The sequence below is a fragment of the Solanum dulcamara genome, chromosome 10 (assembly GCF_947179165.1).
Source record: "Solanum dulcamara chromosome 10, daSolDulc1.2, whole genome shotgun sequence".
In the NCBI taxonomy this organism is placed as follows: Eukaryota; Viridiplantae; Streptophyta; class Magnoliopsida; order Solanales; family Solanaceae; genus Solanum; species Solanum dulcamara.
The window spans coordinates 64,634,965-64,656,296 of record NC_077246.1 but is presented as its reverse complement, the minus strand read 5'-3'; the positions used below and the strand labels follow the sequence as shown (position 1 = coordinate 64,656,296).

General features: G+C 31.2%; 2 protein-coding genes across 3 annotated transcripts; both read left to right on the top strand.

Annotated features, from left to right (window-relative positions):
• Window positions 1–8,955: 8,955 nt before the first annotated feature.
• LOC129870491 (uncharacterized) lies at window positions 8,956–10,315 on the top strand. The gene is made up of 2 exons (XM_055945296.1): window positions 8,956–9,945; window positions 10,086–10,315. Exons 1-2 carry the CDS (start codon window positions 9,259–9,261, stop codon window positions 10,152–10,154), a joined length of 756 nt encoding a protein of 251 aa, XP_055801271.1. The 5' UTR covers window positions 8,956–9,258; the 3' UTR covers window positions 10,155–10,315.
• Window positions 10,316–19,035: 8,720 nt separating this feature from the next.
• Window positions 19,036–20,724, top strand: LOC129870406 (uncharacterized). Of its 2 annotated transcripts, none has more exons than XM_055945188.1 (3): window positions 19,036–20,149; window positions 20,262–20,339; window positions 20,425–20,724. In XM_055945188.1, the coding sequence occupies exons 1-2, from the start codon at window positions 19,400–19,402 to the stop codon at window positions 20,328–20,330; spliced, it is 819 nt and encodes a 272-aa protein (XP_055801163.1). In that variant the 5' UTR covers window positions 19,036–19,399; the 3' UTR covers window positions 20,331–20,339; window positions 20,425–20,724. The 2 variants fall into 2 exon arrangements, with proteins under 2 accessions (XP_055801163.1, XP_055801162.1); XM_055945187.1 differs by having other exon boundaries at window positions 19,038–20,149; window positions 20,419–20,724.
• Window positions 20,725–21,332: the final 608 nt, after the last annotated feature.

Below are 21,332 nucleotides of genomic sequence, written 5' to 3'. Positions count from 1 at the left end.
TTTCAGTTGAGGATACTAGGGCACCATATAATCTATTATTTGGATACAACACAACATTAAAGTCTCCAGCTATAATCCAAGGTCTATCAACCCCTTGTTCAATTTGTGCTAATTTTGTCCAAAGTTCTTTCCTCTTCTCATTAGTGTTAAAAGCACATATAATAGTAGCAAAATAAAATACAGTACCAGTGGTATTATTAATCATGCAATGGATTGATTGAGCAGTAGTTCTACTATGAGTCACTTTATAATAGTTTGTATCCCACATCAGCCATATCCTTCCATTCTCTCCACATTGATAGTTATTGAGAAATTGCCATCCAGGATTGATATTTGCAATGATCTTAGGAGCTTTGTGAATCTTGAATCTAGTTTCTACTAAAGCAGCTAGTTTAATACCTTTCTTCCTTAAATAGATTTTAAGTTCCTTCTACTTATGCCTCTTATTTATTCCTCTCACATTCCATATGCGTCAACTCAGTAGACACTGTGTGGTTGTTCTCCTTTATCAGGAGGTACTTGCACATATTCACTGAGCCTTCTGGAAGTATTTCCCCATGCATTCTTCTTTGACCAAGATCCCAAAATTGGGAAATCAGTAAAGTTAATTTCAGGGCTATATATTACTTCTCCATTCTGATTTCTGCTTGTGGAGGTTTGAGTAACTTCAGCTATTGTTCTCTCTGGATTAATATCCACCTGAACCATTTTGCCTTTTGCACCCTGGGAGGACTTATCTTCTACTTGTTTCTGCACTGAAGTTTCTTTTATTTCTGGAGCAGGTTCCCTGATCACACCTGTAGGTTTCCATTCTTGTTCAACTCTTCTAGTGCCTTGCTTCTTCTTGAGTTGGAAAGGTTGTTGTTGCATTGTTTGGTTTGGGCATACATGTCCAACAATTGAGCATTTAGGGCAGAACTTAGATTTCCAATCATATAAAACCTCCTGCTCAAATACTTTTTCAGGAGGGTCCATAACAACAATCTTATTAGGCAGTGGTTGAGTAACATTCACTTCAATCAACATTCGAGCATAGGACATCCTTGTTCGTTTAGCAGTACATTCATCAGCATTTATTGGAACTCCTATGACACTAGCTATTCTACTCAATGAATCTTTACCCCAGCAAGACATATGAAGCTTTGGAAATTTGACCCATAGAGGAATTGTTGTAGGGAATTCCTTACTGAAGTCGAATTCCTCACTCTTATCCTAACATGAGTAACTAATTCATATCAACTAATTGTTACTTCCTCCTATCCACATTAATTATCCTTTTTTAAAGGTTCTTGCGCATCTTTATCTTTAGAAAAGAGATTTAATAGTCTTTATCATAAAATATATTTCTAAATAACCACGAATCAATATTTCCTTATCTTAATTAATACTTCACTAATTGAACGATATAAGGGTAGACATGAAAATAATATAATAAATGGATTTTTATTTTTCTAAAATATCAAATATTTTGAAATAATTTCAATTCGTTAAAACAATTAAAATTTAGAATCGATAGTAATATTTCCACCATAAGCCTTCATGGTTTATGTTCTTATTAGTTAGGTTGTGCTGATTTCGAGTTATGAGTCTCTGTAAACATATATAGCAAATAATTCCGAATTTTACCACATAGTAATCAAATTCCACTTGAAATTATATTTTAATTAAGAATGAATAAGGTTAATTCGAGTTATGTGTTAAAGGTCAGGTTGGATCAATCATTTATGTTAAGTTTTAAATTATTAAAATCATGTGGACTGACAAAAAATAAACAAATTATGTAAACTAAATAAAATGTCACGTTATATTTTGCTGAAATTTTTTTAATAGGGTGACTTTTGAAGTGATATAGACAAAGTTGAGTGACCTTCTTGTTATAATAACAAATAAACGTAGCTTTGATAAATAATTTTCATAGTTGGGTGACTTTCTGAGTAATATAATGAACCCTCATACTTGCATACTACAAATTATCTGAAGGTCTATATGGGAGTATGACATGATTAAATTACCTTATACGATTATACTTTATGAATACGTTTGATATAAGAGTTTGGAACCTAAAGGGCACTTTATTCCAGCAAACGAAGGAAAGGGGTTGTGAAATTTGGGAGAGACCAAAACGAGTATGTCGCATGTTGAAATTATTTTGTCATATGTATTTTTGAAGCTGAATTTTTTGTACAATGCAATTCATTCTGCAATTGGGAAACAATTAAACATCTTTGAACTTAATTACATAAAAAATATATCCATTATATGTATACTTCTGATTTGTTAGTGCTTGGTTTAACATAACGTATGTTGTATATGTGTTTGGGTATATAAACTAATTAAACTAAACTTTATTTTAGGCACATTTATTTCTAATTCAATTCAATTTTTGTAACGTGTGGTACTTTATTTGAGTTATTTAAACATAAGGTAAAAAGAATAAGTTAAGGAATAAATTGAGGCTGTTTAGTTAAAAAAAAATTTAAGGCAGCTTAGTTAATTCAAATGAGATAGAGAAGTCATCCAAAAGTTTAAGAGTACAACTGTAATTGTAAACATATATATATATAAGTTTAAATTATATATTGTATGTTCAGTCTTTAATACACAGTAGATTAAACGTACGATAAATAATAATTTTCATATTATTAATCTTTTGCATTAATAATCTCCGTACAGTTAGTTCACATGCTACTAATTTTTCCATAACTTGTTTCTAAACAAAACGACCCTTATGAAAGAAGAGCAGATTTCATCACCTGCTTTGAATAGCAAGTTAAGTCCATAAGCTTTCATATTTGTGCCTAAAAAATTTAGTCCAACTAATACTTATACAATTGATGGAGAGGAAGGCAATATGCTGGACATATGTTTTGATAGAGTGACTAGGGAAGGGATATATCACCTATGCAACAAAGAAGCGGAAGCAACAAAATCAAAAAGAAGACAGATGAAAGGCAACATAGTTGGGACGGTAAAGTGGCAGAGGAGTTTATTTGAAGGCACCTATTAATGCGACTGGCAAAGCATAATCATATGACAGTCTCTCTCTCTCTATATATAGGTTCAACAAGATGCAATAAATTTATAAATTATCAAGTGTTGTTGGATAGGTTGAAGAAGAAAATATCTCATGTTACTTTAATTTAGATGGGCCATTTATTTTTTTTAGTTCATGCATTTGTAAAAGAAAGTTTGAGCACATCCATAAAACCTTTTTCTTGATTGTTTTATTTTTGCATTATTTAAGCATCATTATTTATATCATCATAGAATATATTTCAAACTCTATGGTAATCACTCAATTATGTAGAATTATTTAGTAAAGTCACTTAACTCGTCAAAAAAAGAAATGATTTGAAAAAATAATTTAATTTTTTATGTCATGTATAGTCTTGAACCAACCCTAAATAATATAATATCAAAAGATTCTTGATTATCAAACCGATCTTGAGAATCTACTCCATAATATTGATTAAAAGAAACTAACTTAAAAGTAATTTTAGTAATAGTTTACTCGAAAAAAGAAGCCAAATTTTCATGTCATGTATAGTCCTGAACCAATATTAAATAATACAATATCAAAAGACTCAAATCAAAATAATCCAACCCAACAATCAAATTCGATTGAGCATCTACTATATAAATATTTATATAAAGATGGAGCAAATTCATTGATATAAAACTAACTTAAAGTGATTTTCCTAATATTTTTAATATTGTATAACTCCATAAAAATTTTAATATATCTGTCTTATGGTATTCTTTTTATGAATATATTGGATTTTAGAGACCCAATTTGCTCTCATGGCATTGCCAGTCTCAAAATTGTTTTATAAAGTTTGACCTTTCGACTTCATATTTTTTTAATTAATTTGTATTCACTAATCGCATAATTTAAAATTGCCATGTGATTTGATCGACTATATAAATACAATTGTTTAAACAAATTTTAAGTAATTTAATTCAGAAAATGATAAATCCTCTTTCATATCGTACACTTGACTATTTTAATGTAACGATTGATTTTTTTGATCCCTTATTATTATCCTTTTGATAATTCAGTAATTTTTTATTAATCATCAAAGTGATCAGATCAACCACAATCTGCTCAGTCACACTTTATTTATCACTGAATAAAGTACAAACAACAAAATTGATAAAATCTCTGTAATTAGTATTTATTTACACTGACTAAGCAAAACTTTAATATAACCTTCTGTCCTGATTTCGAATATTTTTTTCAATCCAAATTCTGTGGATGAATTCAGCATATATTAGTTTGAGTAAATTAGAGTTTTGCTTAAGGGGTCCATAGAAAAAAGATTTTTCTTTTTTCTATTTTTTCGATTTTTTAGTGTTCGGCCATTTCTAGCAAAGTCTAAAAGACATATTCGTTGCCGATTTTGGGTTCTAATGGAAGATACAAGCCGCCTTTCGCCTTTCTAAAGCCAATCGATTATCGGATTTCACAAAGCCAACTATCACTATCTAGGGAATTTTAAATTCAGTTTTTTTTTCCTCTCATTCAGATGAAGAAATTCCGTGAAGACGACGAGAGATGCCGTCTGAGAAAACATTCTAAGGCCAGAGTGGAAGGGCTCAGGGACGACTATCCTCTTTCTATTTCATTGTTGTTAAAAATTGCTTATTTTCAGAAGCATTTTTTAATAATAACTTTTCAGAGAAATTGTTTTTTAAATAAAAACAATTTGTGTTTGACTAATTCATTTGAAAAGTGATTTTGATAAGCTAATTGTGTTTGACTAATCATTTTTAAAAAGTATTTTTGAGAGTCAAATTACAAAAAATGACAAGTATCAATATACTCTCAATATTAAGATTATTTCATAGAGAAATTATTTTAAATATTTATCTTGAAAATTTTAATTAAATTTTCACTTTTATTAAATTAAAATGTACATATTCAAAATTTCAATCAATATTATACATAGATAAATAAATTTTTTTAAATATTTATATAATATTAATATGTTGATTTAAATATATTTAAAAATATCTAGCAAAATAAATTTAAAATTATTTTACAAATTAAATCACTACATATGAAAAAAGTTTACCACAAAAATAAATAAATATAAGAAAAATATTGGAATGTATATACAACAACAACAACAAAAAATCCAGTATAGTCCCACCATGTGGGGTTTGGGGAGGATAGAGTGTACGCAGAACTAATCCCACCTTGAAAGGTAGGGCGACTATTTTCGAAAGACCCTCAGCTCAAAAGAGAAAAACAAGATAAAATGTCAGATAGTTTAAAAATAATATTTTGCTTATGCTTTAGCTCTTCCCAACAGTAAAAAACTGTTTCTGCTTCCATTTAAAAACAAATTTACTTCTTAGCCAAATATTTTCCTTTTTCAAAAAAAAAGTATTTTTTAAATTAAAATAAGTGATTTTGGTCTCCCAATAACAATACCAAATAGGCTCTTAGACATGTGACTCCTTCATTTGGTATTATGCATTAGTTATGATCCATTGTTGCATTCATGTACCAAATATTAGGGGTGGACATGTATAATAAATATCGAATATTATATTGAAATCGAAATTTTAGATATTGCAATTTTGATATTATAATATTTCGTATTCATTTTAAAAAGGTCTGAAATATCGAATACCCGATCGAAATATATAGTTACAAAGGTCTAAATAATATATATATATATATATATATATATATATATATATATATTATTATTATTATACTAGCAAATATATTAAATAATATTGATACAAAAATATAATTATTTAGACGTCTAAACTTTGAGTATTCTATCTTGATTGAAATATCCTTTTGGGGTGATTGATCAACGAAGGGAGTTGCTTGGACTTTCTTTTGAATAATTGTATATTTGTAGGATTACGTATGATATAATTGAGGAGTTTCTTGAAAAGTTGAAATCGATCAAACAATATGGTTACTTGCTTACTGTATCGCAATTAAAGTCATAAAATTGAACTTTAAAATATCTATCCATGCCAAATTATTTTGGTATGATAAGAATATAGTATTCTCAATAATTGAAAATTAAAATTATCAAACTAAAGTTTTTAATATCGTACCATGCCTTAAAAGATGATAATCATTTAATTATTGATACATTCTGATTTTAATCCTTGTAATATATGATAGGTGGAATGATCTGAGAGATCCATGTACTTAGTTCGTTTGTTAGTTGGACCTTTTTACTCATCATTCTTGAATTCATAAGAACGCAATATCTTAAACCCTTTTCTCATTGAATTATTAATAGAGTTTTTTGATTTTTCAATACCCACATCACCCTTCACGTTAATTCATATCTACACCTCCTCATTAAACCTAGCTAACACAAGCATTAATAATCTAAAAAACTAAAAAGTTAAGAAAACGAAGGGATTAGGGAAGAGGTGCAGAAAAGGAGACTATGTTGGAGAAGAAAAAGAAGAAAGAGAAGGAGTGGGTGTGGTGGAAGAAAAAAAGGGGAGAGGGCTGGAGAAGAAGAAGTTCGTGATTGTGCATGTGTGTGTCTCTGGGGTGGGGGTGGGGGTGGGGGTGGGGGGCGGAGGGGGGATTGAAGAAAATATTTTATTAATTTTTTTTTAAAATTATTATTTTTTAATTTTAATGTAAAATATTATATTTATTCGCTTTTAAATACGTGCAATCACACATTTTTTTAAATTCAATAATAAGTTAACAAAATAATAAGTAAAAATGATCCAACTGATAAAAGGAGTTAAGTATAGATGTGTCGTAGGTCATTCCACCTATATGAAAAATATATTCAATTATCAAAATATGTATTTTTAGTTTTTTATATAAGAAATACATTACATTTAAGTTATATCTAAAACTATAACACTCACAAATATGACATAATACAGGGATAATTAAATAATAAAATTTAATTTAATTTGATTAATTTTGTAAAGATCTACGAAATAAGGGATCAAACTTCAAAAGTACACATTTATTGAAAGTTCAAAGACATATATTTCAAGGGGGAATTATAAAAAGGGCCATAATGTATGGAGGTTGGATTAATTTAGTCCTTCATATATATATTACGTAAATAAAAAATGATTCTTAATATATAAATAAATAATTATTTTAATTTTTCATATATACCATATAATCGAAATTATCCTTAATGTAATACAAATGATTATTCTAGTCTTTTATATATATATAGATATAACGTAGCTGAAATAGTGTTTAATCTATGAAAAAATTAAAGTGGTCATTTTTGTCCCAAATCTTAAAAGTAATGGTACAAGTAATTTATTTATTTTTTAAATTTAACCAACAAATCACGTAAGTTATATAAAAATATGAAAAATTGAAATGAAGTATTTCGATCATAAGCAAATGTTATATGATGAGAAGAAATATCAACTTTTACTAGCTTTAATGAAAATTTTTGCAGCAATAAGTAATAATAAACATATGTTTTTGCCTTTGAGATTAGAATCCAACTGTCTCTTGGTGCAGAGACAAATTGTTTGACTTATGCCGTTACTTTTAAGGATAGAAACTAAAATGATCATTTTTTTAATATATACTTTCAGAACTATTTCGGTTACGTGATTATAAAAACTAAAAATATCACTTTTTCGATATATTAAAAGTTAAAAAGATTAAAATGATCACTTTTTTCTATAAATTAAGAACCAATTCCAATTACATGATATATGAATGACTAAAATAATCCAACTTTTATATATATATATATATATACATATACCATATCATTTTCTCTGTATTTCAAGTATCAAAATGAATTTCTTGTAATCATTGATGGATTAAATATACAAATTTTTGAAGAAAACAAATGGGAAAATGACACGAATTAGTAAACATATACTAATTAATTAATATAAATAGCTATAGTTTAAGTTAATTCCTACTCGTGGTAATTTTTTTTTCCATTAATTAATATACATAAATATAGTTATCCAAAATTTGTATAATTAAGCTTCCAATTATATAAATTCAAAATTTATTTGTATAAATTCAGAATTTTCTAATTGAATAAATCCATATTTTTGTATATGCTACCATGTATATAATTATAATATTGATACATTTGATTTGTATAAGTTCTGAAAAATACTAAAATGTATAAATATAGAATTTATATATACTTACCATGTTTATATATTGCCAGCAAATTATACAAACGGATTTGTATATGGGAAACTTACATAAATATACTATATTAAAAAAATATTTACCATTTATAACAATAATATTTTTTTCACTGGATACTTATAATACATTTATAATACAGTTTTAATACAATTTTAATACATATTAGGGAGAATAATTTATAAAACTCATATAATATAAGTTTTATTCATGGATAATATATTTATCACACACTTTAATACACTTATAATACATTGTGTCAATTTCTTACTAGGCAAGTATAATATATTTTAAAACACTTATAATATATTTATATTGCATGCATAATTTACTTTTAATTCATGATAGATATATCATAATATTGCTATTTATTGCTATAGATGATAATAAATAAAAATTATCGCTAAAATCAGTAATTATTTATTAAAAAGTAATTTCCTTGATAATTTTTCCTTTGTATATTCACAATGAATTATATAAACGGATATGCGAATTATATAAGCAGTTGCTATAGCTATAATTACAAAATGTAATTATTTAAATTATAGCTATTTCGGCCTATAAAATTTTTTATAATAGTTATTTGTTAAATTTTGAGAAGGAAAAAATTGCGCGGACTAGAACGATTTGGCCAAAACAAAAGATTACAAATTTGCCAAAAATAAATAAATAACAATAAGCTAAAGAAAAACAAATTAAAAAAAAAAAGAAAAAAGGAGAGGACTAGAACGACGTCGTATCATGGGTAACCCTGTAAATATAAATAGCAAACGTCACTCCACCGCGCACTTTAGCACCTACAATATTCATAACCCGAACGTTAAATTCGCCTCTTCTCTCTCTCTTTCTCCCTCTCTCTCCTTTTGCCGATATATATACACACTTTACATTCCCGGCGATTTCACGTAAACTCAGCTAAACACAACACACAAAGAAGAAAAAAGTTCAAATCTTGAAAATAAATTTCAAGAATATGAACCCCATTTGCTTTGATATTGAGCAGAGTACGAAATTATAAGGAAAAAGAACAAAGATTTGATTTTTGCCTTGTGGGTGTTTCGATTTTGATGGTTTTAGACTGATATTGAAGATTTGAAGGTGTTCGTATGGCGATGGGACCTGAAAGATCGAAGCCTTTACATAATTTCACCTTACCATGTGGGTTGAAGTGGGGGAATCAGAAGTTCTTGAGGTGCGTTAAGGTAGATTCCGACGAGGAAATGTCAAGGTCGGAATTGATCGGAAGGAGGGGGGAGACAGGGGTGATGGACCGGCACCGGCCGAAATTCAGATCGGTGAACGGAGATAGTGGTGAAGGAATCGAAGCTGTGAGAGAGAAGCTGATGTTTGATCTTCAAACCGAAGCTGATAAGATGAAAGACGCAATTTTAAGGGAAGGGTTAGATGCTCCATCACCGGCGCCGTCACCGGCTCCGCCGACGACGGTTGATATATCTGATGCAGCCGCCATCGACTTAGCTAGGCCATGGAACTTGAGGACTCGTCGTGCGGCTTGTAACGAGCCGAACGGATTTGTTGCCGGCGCCGGAGCTGGCGGATCGAACGGTTTGCCGCCATTACGGACGGAGAACAACAAATCTTCGAGATTTCGAAGTGATTTTTCCGGTGGAGTGACCGCCGGAGCTTCCTGTAGCGGCGAGAAGAGACAGAGGGTGAAATATTCCGTTCCCCTTTCACGAAGAGAGATCGAAGAAGATTTCATGGCTATGATCGGACATAGACCCCCTCGTAGACCCAAGAAACGAGCTAAATTTGTTCAAAAAAATTTAGACGTAAGTTAAATTTTCCTAAATATCTAAATTCATGTAGTCGATTACAACTAATTTGAATTTGATGTGTGATTGAACAACACTGATTGAGTCACTCGTAAAATTATATTGAATATGTTGTTGTTGTTCTATACTTTTTGCAGACGCTATTTCCGGGGTTGTGGTTGATGGAAATTACAGCTGACTTATACAAAGTGCCTGAAGATCAGTAGATTGAAGAAAAGATCAGATTTTTGTAATATCTATGGTAATTTTTTATGATGGACCTACTACTTTGGAAATTTGATGAAATCATTGAATTTCTTCGTGTAACGGAAAAGATTGTAAAAAAAAAAATGCAGTTGTGATATGCAATTTTTGTTATTTGTTCTAATCTTTTGTGTTTCTTTTCATTGGTTTAACTTTAACATAATGTTGATGTTGTTAGATTGCAGTTTTTTTTAATGTTTTCAAATGCCTTGGTTCTGTTCTCTCTGTAAATCCAATTGTTTGTATATTTCTCATGAACAATGTCTACATTTGCTTTCTTATTTTCTTGATAACAAAAATACTTCTTTATGTACTAATTCAAAGATAGTTAGTACATTTCTTCCTGTATTTATTTTTTATATTTTGAATTTTTAGTGAAAATTCTAGCACCGATATAGTGTTAGAGTCAGTAATTTTAGCAGAGGAAGGAGCATGTCTTCTTTCCGAATGTTTATTTACGTACTAAGTATCTTAATTTGATTGATTTACATATGTACTAATTCAAAGATAGTTAGTACATTTCTTCCTGTATTTATTTTTTATATTTTGAATTTTTAGTGAAAATTCTAGCACCGATATAGTGTTAGAGTCAGTAATTTTAGCAGAGGAAGGAGCATGTCTTCTTTCCGAATGTTTATTTACGTACTAAGTATCTTAATTTGATTGATTTACATATGTAGAGTTTTTTGGGGGAGACTTTTTTTAAATTTGTGATTTTAAATTAAATTGGTGTAATTTATTAAAATGCATTTAAAATTAAAATAGCGGTTTTAGTCCTTGTGTTATTACATAATTTCAATTTTAGTTTCTGTGTTATTTGACTATGCACATTTAACCTTTATTTATTTAAAGTGTGCGCTTTTAGTCCTTGAAGTTAACAAAAATTAACAAAATGATTATTTGATAATATATATATAAAAGTTTGGTGATTTTAAATGTTTGAAGAATTATGTATATAAAATTAAAATTATATTTTATTCAAATGTTCTATGCATTATTTTATATTCCTTAGCGATTCGTTCTTCCTCTCTTTTTTAATGGTTACTAATCAAGATCAAATGCGATTATATTTGAGGGTTTAGTAGGTGGACAAGCTCTTTAAGGCTATCAATGGTGTAACAACTTCCCCTCTTTAAAAAATTTAATATTTAATTTTTATTAAATTTAATTTTTTTTATCCACATAATTTTTTAAGCATTTAGAATCACTAATCCTTTATTTTATTTTATTTTATATATTTCAAATAATTATTTTTTAAAATAATTAATTTTTATTAACTCCAAAGATCAAAATCACACACTTCAAATAATTGAAAGTTAAATGCGCATAATCAAATAAGACAGAGACTAAAACTGAAATTATGCAATAACACATGGACTAAAATCGCTATTTCTTCTTTAAATTTATAATCAAAATGTTAGGTCATAGCTTTTTAAATATTTTTGACAAGTTATTTTTAGGTGAATTGTTTTTCTAAATATTTTTATTATATATCAATGTTTGAGTGGAAAAGTTAAATAGATTAAAATAAAATTTTGATATTGAAAAGAAAAATAGACAACATACAAAATTATCCTTTTAGGCAAGTGGATTTTTTTATTCCCTCTCTTAATATTCTATATAATAAAACTTTGGGTTTTGAACTTTTGATACGAAGAAAAAGAGATAAACATGTTTTTTTTTATTTCCCTTATCTTTATGTGTAATGAACTTGGATGTGTTCGAAAAAAATATTTTTAAAAAAACTAAGTAAATTTTTAATGTATTTTTTAATGTTTGATAAGTAAGAAAAGAAATTACTTCGAAAATATTTATATTTAATGTAGCAAAATACTATAAAGATAAAATATGGTGGAAAGTGAGGTTCATTAGATTGAATAGATGAAGGAGAGACAATAAATTTGAAATATGACTTACAAAATTTGTTTTCAGGAAAATTATTTTTAAAAGTTTTGTTTTTCAAAAAAGAAATTCAAAATATTCTGATCAAACAACTGAACGACCACATTCTTTATATCAAATGAATCCCGACAAATAAGACATTAAAGGGTAAAATAAACATGATAAATTAAATAGTTTTTAAAAGTAATGTGTGATGTAAAATAGTACAAAGAGAATACTATCTTTGAATGTGTCAATATTACTCATTGCTCTATTGTAAGATCCGTAATGTACATACCTTGAGGTTGGTCTCGTCAGTGGCGGAGCCACATGTAGTTTCAACCTCCGAACCTCCTTCGATAAAAAATTATATTATTTATACATGATTAAAATAATTTTTTTTATATATATAATAGATATTGAACCTCCTTCGACTAGTTCGTATATCTACTTTTTTAGATTTTGAACCCTCTTAGTCAAAATTCTGATGCCGCCACTGAGTCTCATATAGAGAAGAAATTAATCTGGTAGCATTACAGTATATAAATTTTAGATTAAGGGTGTGTTTGGTACGAAGAAAAATATTTTCTTAAAAAATGTTTCCTGAGAAAATAAGTTAATCTCATGTTTGGTTGATGAGGAAAATACTTTTCGATACTCAATCCGAGACTCGAACCCGAGTCAAGACCTAACCTCGATTCCGATTCTAGACCCAAACCAGACCTTGGAGACCCAATCTGAGACTCGAACCCGACCCTCGAGATCCGACCCCGACTCCAACCCGACCCCAACTCTGACTCGAGACCCGATCCTGACTCTAGACCGATTCGACCTCGACCCGAGACCTAACCTTTACCCCAACCCAAGATCCAAATTCGATCCTCGAGATTCGGCTCGAGACCCCATCCCTCCGACCAGACACTCGACCCCGACCCTAACTCGAGACCCGAAACTTGACCTGATCTCGATCCCTACCCCGGCCCCCGACACTCGACTCTAAGCCCGACTCAAGAACCGATCGTGACCCCCGACACCCAACCCCAACCAGTGAACCAAGCCCGACCCCCTACACTCGACTCGAAACGCGACCCCGATCCCCACCCTGATTCGAGACCTGATCCTGATCCGAGACCCGACTCCCTACCTTGACCCTGATCTGGGAATCGACACCCGACCCCCGACATCCGAATTTAGATTCGATCTCACCCCCAACCCTTACTCTAGATCCAACTTTTGACACCCAATTCGAGCCCCGACATGACCTTCACCTGAGACCCGATCCAACTCCAACTCGAGATCCGAATCTAACCCCAACTAGAGACCGACATTCGTCTTGAGATTCGATCCAAGACCTGACCCGACCCCCGACACTCGAGACCCAACCCCGACTTGACCTGAGATCAAATTTTGATTCAAGACCTAACTTCCGACACTTGACCCCACATCGATCTCCACCTGAGATTTGATCCAGATTCGAGTTTCAACTCCTAATATTCGATCTGAGAACTGATTCGAGGTCTGATCCAAACTTTGACCCTCAAATTTAAGTATGTGACACTTGGTGCACATTACTTAAATTCTATAGGCAATACGTTTCTTGAATGATAGATCCGATTATTTAGGAGTTGAGTTTAATAACATAAAATACATGAATATATGTGAATTTTATTCTCGAATCTTAGCTGAAATATTTTGTAAAATATTGTGTTTAGGTGTATAAATACGCCCAAGATTTTGTTCCTATATGAAATTCTTGTCATCTAGATAAGTATAATATTTATTTTAATGTCAAATTGCTATTTTTGATAATTTTATTCTTTTTATATATATGTTTATAGTTGACGCGAGACACACATACAAAATACGTAAACTAAACTAGTTTTCTTGAAAAGAGAAGTGACTTTATATAATAAGTGAGCTCCTTAATGTCAAATTCAAATATGTGACAGTGTATATTACCTAAATCTTATAGGCAATATTATTCACGAATGATAGATCGGGTTATTTATGAATTGAGTCAAATAAATCAATGACATTTATTTATTATTTAATTGAATTCACATATATATAATTTCATAATTACGTTTATAAGAGAAGCGACTTTGTATAGCTAACGCTCTTTTTATCCTCAAATTCAAATATGTGAGAATTGGTGCATATTTTTTTTGTCTCATTTTATGTGGCACCTTGTCATTTTTTAGTCTGTTTCAAAAGAATATCATCATACTATAATTAGAAACAATTTAGCTTTAATTTTTTTTACTCTTAATAAAATAATTTACAAGTACACAAATATCTAAGAATTATTTTAAATCACAAATTTCAAAAAAAAATCTTAAGCACCGCGCACAATCAAACGGTACCATATAAAATATTACGGAGGAAGTATTACCTAAATTTTATAGAGAATATTTTTCCTGAATGATAGTTCAAATTATTGAGTTGAGTCTAATAACAACGTGGATCAACAAATTAATACCATACATTTATTTGAAATCATATACATGTCATTCCCTAATTTCACTAAAAACATAAATGACTTTATATAACAGCGAACTCTTCACTCTCAAATTCTAATATATGTGAGTATTAGTTCATATTACTTAAATTTTATAGTCAATGCTTTTTCTGAATGATAAATCGAATATTTATGAGTTGAGTCTAATAACAATGTAAATCAAGACTATCTATTTAATTAAAACTACATATATAACATTTCATAATTCCGTTAATAAGAAAAATGAGTTTGTATAATTAGGGTACTTTTTATCCTCAAATTCAAATATGTGACTGTTAATGCATATAACCTAAATCTTGAAGGTAATACTTTTTAAAAAAATAATAGGTTGGATTATTTATAAATTGAGTCTAATAATAACATGAATCAATAAATTAAAATTATCTATTTAATTGAACTCACATATTTCATTTCATAATACTGTAAAAAAATAAATGAGAAGCGGCATTATATAACAAGTGTTTTTTTATCCTCAAATTCAAATATGTGACTGTTTGTGCATATTACCTGAATCCTATAGGCAATTTTATTTTTTTTTGAATGATAGGTGGGGTTATTTATTTGAGTCAAATAACTCAAATTACATGAATATGCGAATAGCTCAAATTACATGAATATACGTGAATTTATTCTCGAAATTTAGCTAAAATATTGAATAAAATGTTGCGTTCACTGTATAAATACGTTCAAGATTATCTTCCTATATGAAATTCTTATCTTTTTGATAACTATAATATTTCTTTTAACGTCAATTATTATTTTTAAATAATTTTATTGTTTGACGTGAGACATTCGTGCAAAGCACGTACATTAAACTAGTTTTCTTAAAGAGAAAAACAACTTTGTATAACAAGTGAGCTCTTTACCCTCAAATTTGTATATGTGACCACTGACCATTAATGCATATTACCTAAATGTTATAGGTAATTGTCACGATCATGATCCGCCGGAACTGGCACCCACACTAACCTTTTGGTGGGAGAATTAACTTCTAACCCATCAACACTATTTTAAGAAATAAGTCAAGCAATTGAACGAGTGAAAACATGTTTGAACAATTAAATGATCGAGTTCTCATAAACTCAATCAATATTATAAACAAAACACTTTGCGAAAATACCTCCTAGAACCTGAAAGTTATAGTACCAAAATTCTAACAATAATCTAGAATATGGGGATGCAACCCCAATAAACAATAAACTAAGCCTAAAATGTTTGTTTATGGACAAAAAAATAAGGAAGAATCCATCGCAGCCAGTAAAAGTAGTTCAACCTTGAATTCAAGTAGTGAAAGTCTCATAATTGAGGTCTTTCAGTAGGCGTCTGAATATATCCGTACTCGATAAAGAAAGAGCAAGTGCAGAAACAGTACACAAACACGGTGTACTAATAGGATCACACGACTAGTTCCACATATATGCAATATGAACAGACAACCACAACTTAGTAAAACAAATAATACATAATTACATCACAATTAAGCAACACCCAGACCTTACACTTGAATTATTATACACAATGAACATGATCAATCACAGCACAATATCCAATTCGATTTTCTCATGGAACCCACAAACAAACTGTTAATATACCGGCGTGATACCCGATCCCAATCATTAGTTAATGTACATGTGTAGTACTCGATTCAAATATACTGATGTGCTACCTAATTCAAATATACCAATGTGGTATCCGATCCAAACAGGAAATTACATATCACAATCACCACCACAATGAATAACAATCATACTTGTACAAATAAAAAAAATTATTGCATACAATTGGCCACAATTATCATTTCAACTCATATTCTTTTTTTTCTCTAATCATATGTCATGCATGTAATACTAATGAAGTAGTTAAAAAGTCAATATAACATAAGCGGAAAAAACACAACCATCACCTACCTCAAAACAAGCCTCAATTCTCTAAAGAACCCGAACTTTTCCTTTTTGTAATTCCTTGACTTGTTCTTAGTCTAAAACAAATACAAAACACAAAAATCAATGAACAATGACCTAAAAATATTCAGATTATACTCAAATCCTAACCCTTGACCAATTTCACGATCATCCTACCCAACTAGGGCGTTTTCCATCATTAATTCAGGTCAAAAATCATTCTCTAAGATAATCACTATAGATTCTAAGGTCCAAGAATCAAATTACTAGTTAGGGGAGTAATTAACTTACCTTTACTGAAGGAATTAGTGAAAAATTGAAGAAACTAGCCCTAAATCATCTCTTTCTCTCCCAAGAATGAAGTTGCAGAAAATAAAAATGGATTAAAGATATTTTTGTATTAAATCCTCGATTGTTCCACGATAGTGACTCCCAGCTCGCTGTGGCGACTTGCACGGAGTCTTAAACTCAGAAATTCTCCCACAAACCTCCATTTGCAACACACCCTCAAACCTTGACGTTCTAAAATAACCCTTTCACGCCAAGTTCAATATCGGAAATTCTACACACCTGAATTCACTTTTGAAAAGCCCTACGAATTTCTTAACGTCTTAGCTAATAAAAAACCAACCCCAAGCTTAGACATTAACCCCAATACTTTCTCAGATTACCCTTGATTTCACCTTACTCCGATTTCATGTGAGACAGGCCTAGCCTGAAAAATTTTAAGTTACTACTTAAAAGTTTTCTACCACAAATATTTTCACCCTTGGCTTTCACATAATAATCGAAAGGGGTCGGATTATTTACGAGTTAAGTTTAATAACAATGTGGATCAGTACATCAATATCATCTATTTATTTGAAATCATATATATGTAATTTCATAATTTCATTATAAAAAGTAGTTTTTTATACCAAGCGAACTCTTCATCTTCATATATGTGACCGTTAGTGCATATTGCCTCAATTCTATAGCTAATACTTTTCCTAAATGGTGAGTCGTATTATTTATGAATTGAGTTTAATAACAATATGAATCAGTAAATCTCATCCATTTAATTGAAATCGCATATATACCATTTCATTATTTCATAACAAGCAAGTTCTTGTCACGATCTCGATCTGTCGTGACTGACACCCACATTAACCCTCCGATGGAAGAACCATTTTCAACAGCCCAACAATTAGTAAACGCAGAAGATAATAAGATAAGAATGCGGAAGCAGTCTTAATTAAAGATATAAGCCCGAGTCCCCATTAACTCAGGAAAATATAGTCAACAACTTAACAAGTACATGAAACACATACGGGAAACAAACCACACTTACCTTGAATTTGAGCTTCAAACACTCTAAGATGCAAGAGCTTTCCCTTTCCGAATTCTTTCTGCTAGTTCTTGGTTTAAAACAAGTCACATATACATAAAGATTAATAAAATAGCCTAATTTACAAGAATTATAACATAATTCCCCTCCTAGACCAAAACTCATGATCCTAACCCCATCCTAGGGCTATTTTCCACCATTGGTTTCAGTCTAAAATCCTCTCTCAATGATCACCCATCCAAATCTATGGATTTAGGAATCAACTTACAAGTTTATGGAGTAGAAATCTTACCTTAAGCGTGAAAATCTGTGAAAAAATGATAAAAATCGCCCTAGGTCGCCTCCTGTCGTTTTAGGAACTGTAATTGTAGAACTAACTGTTTTTGAGGTTTTTCCCATCTTAAGTCGCAACTGTCCCCGCTCTAGCGGGATATGCGGAAACAGTAAGCTTGGATTTTGAGCTCCAAGCCCCCATTTCACAACACACCCCCTTCCAGTGATGTACTAAATTATACCCTTCACGCCAAGTCCTATTTCAGGAGTTTTACTGGCCTAAATGCGATTCTGCAAAGCTGTAAATGCTCTGCATCGTCTTGGCTATCAGCTTACCCAATCAAATTAGAGAATTGATCCCCACCATTCACAAGATCACTCTAGACCTCACCTGACTTAGAATTAGTTCAAGTCTGCCTTAGACTAAATTTTTTTGAAATTATTACCCGAAGTTTTTTGGTCCAAAATCCTTCCCCATTGGCCTATCCATAACGATGGGGATAAGTCGTTACAGTTCTTTATTCTCAAATTCAAATATGTGACAGTTAGTGCATATTACTTAAAGCTTATAATCAATACTTTTTCTGAATGATTAATCAAATTATTTATGAGTTGCGTCTAATAACAATATAAAATCAATAAATCAATACCATCTATTTAATTGAAATCACATATATGCCATTTCATAATTTCGTCAAAAAAGATATACGACTTTGTATAACAAGCGAACTGTTTACCGTCAAAGTCAACACATGTGACCGTTAGTGCATATATTACCTAAATCCTAATTGAAAATATTCTTTCTTCCCTTCAAGCGTTGACAGTCAGAGATCTCGAGTTCAAGCCGAATATAAAATATTTATTTTATTTCCTTTAAAAAAATTGGTGAGTAATAAGATATAGTTAGATAAAAATGAAATATATTTTGAGGATGCGGCATGAATGAAAACCCTCAATCCACCGTGCACTTTAGCACATACTCTGTTCTGAACCCGAACGTTAAAACCGCCCCTTCTCTCTCTGGCTACCTCATATATATATACACACACACACTGTACGTAAACTAATCCAACACAAATATAAAGAAAAATGGCAAAATGCTTCGAAAGATTAACAATATGAAACCCCTTCCCAGTTATTCTTCTCTCAAGTGTTTCTTCACAAAATCTTGAAACCAAAGTTAAAAAAATAGGAACTTTTGAGTCATTTTCTTGTCTGTGTTTGCTTACCGGGGGAGCAAATTTGGGATTTTGGGCTTGTGGGTGTGTGTAATTTGAATAGTTTGAGACATTTGAATAGCAGTGTTTGATGACGATGGGACCAGAAAGATCGAAACCTCTACACAATTTTACCTTACCTTATGGGTTGAAGTGGGGAAACCAGAGGCATTTGAGGTGCTCTAAGGTTGAATCGAATGGACAAAGCTCTTCTATTCATCGGAGGTCAAATGGGTCTGAGTCATCGATCGGACGGAAGAAGGAGACGGAAATGGTGGACCGACGTGGATCAAACGATCGGTTTACCCGGAAATTCAGGTCGCCGGGAAAAGAGGATGATGGTGAGGGAATCGGAGCTGTGAGAGAGAAGCTGATGTTTGATCTCCTAACAGAAGCTGATAAGATGAAAGAAACAATCTTCAAAGAAGGTATGGAGAAGCAACCAAAGAAGTCGCCGTTGCCGTCGCCGTCGCCGGCGCCGGCGCTGGAGACAGCGACAACTTTGACAGGAGCTGTATCTGTTGCCGCTGATTTATCTCGTCCATGGAACTTGAGGACTCGCCGAGCGGCTTGTAAGGAGCCTAATGGAGTCGTCACCACCGGCGCCGGTACTGTTGCCGGAGGAAATGGTGGTGGATCGAAAGGAGGATCGAAGATTGATACTAGCAGAACAAATGCTCCAGCTGCCGGAGCTTCTTCAGTCGGCGAGAAGAGACAGAAGGTGAGATTTTCCGTTCCCCTTTCGCGTAGAGAAATCGATGAAGATTTCATGGCGATGATCGGACATAGACCCCCTCGTCGACCCAAGAAACGAGCTAAATTGGTTCAAAGAAATTTAGATGTAAGTCAATTTTTTTCTCTCTTGATTAATGTTAGTCAAAATTAATTAAACATCAAAAATTTTGTTGTTAATGATGTTGATCATTTTACTGTTTCATTGATCTATTCTGCAGACGCTATTTCCAGGATTGTGGTTGACGGAAATTACTGCTGATTTATACAAAGTGCCTGAGGATCAATAGATTGTTCAGGTAAACAAACATTCATCACTTAACTTTGTACTAATTTAAAGGTTTCGGATTTGAATAATCGTGATTTGTTTATAATTAGCTGCAGATGGGAAGCTGGAAGTGCAATTTTCTGACGAAAAGACGATACATTTGTGACTGATCATCGAGTAGTGTAGTTGGAAATTTGATGAAACCATTGATTTTGTTCAGGTAATAGAAAGGGGGTGTAAAGAAAAGGAGAAAGTTTAGTTGCTGTGGGGATGTTAGTTCTGTTTAAATGATTGAATTTGTTCAGTCTTTTCTTTATTTATGTTCATTGGAATAAGTTTTTAATATATAGTTTGGGTGCAATTTTGCACTCTTTTAAGCTGCAATTTTAGTGTTTTCAAGTGAATTACTTTTACTACCTTGTTCCTGTTTATTCTGTTTTTATGTTAAGCTTGATTCTGAACTAGTACTTGTTAAACTTTGCTAGTATATGTTGCTGGTCTGTGTGCCTTACTCGTTTGACTTGCAACTTTATACCGGTCACATTTACACACTCTCCCACAAGTAGGGTGCTTTTTTAGGAATGCATTTCTTATGTCTTTTTAGTGAGAAAGGTCTTGGGTTCGAGGAATGGTTACATTTTTTGTAGAATGCTGAACTCCTTAAATAGGTGATAACATGGTGCAGATTCGAATTAGTCAGACAAGTGTGTATGAGATACAGGTTATACCAAAAAAATAAAAAAGACTTATGAAATATCTTCAAGTTCACATATTCTCTTTGTTTTTATGTATGTTCGAATCTGTTGTTACTATTTCTGGAGGTGTCAGTATAAGTCACATTGTCCAAATTGTAAAGTCTAATACCTTAAGGATTAGTAATTTCGAAATTATAGTATTATTTTTATTTTATCTTGAGAGTGGATTATAATCGTGTGAGATAATTAATTTCGAAATAACTTGTTCCTCCAACAAACGAGCCGGTCTCATACACTATTCTTTGGTATAGTTAAAAAGATTGTAATCT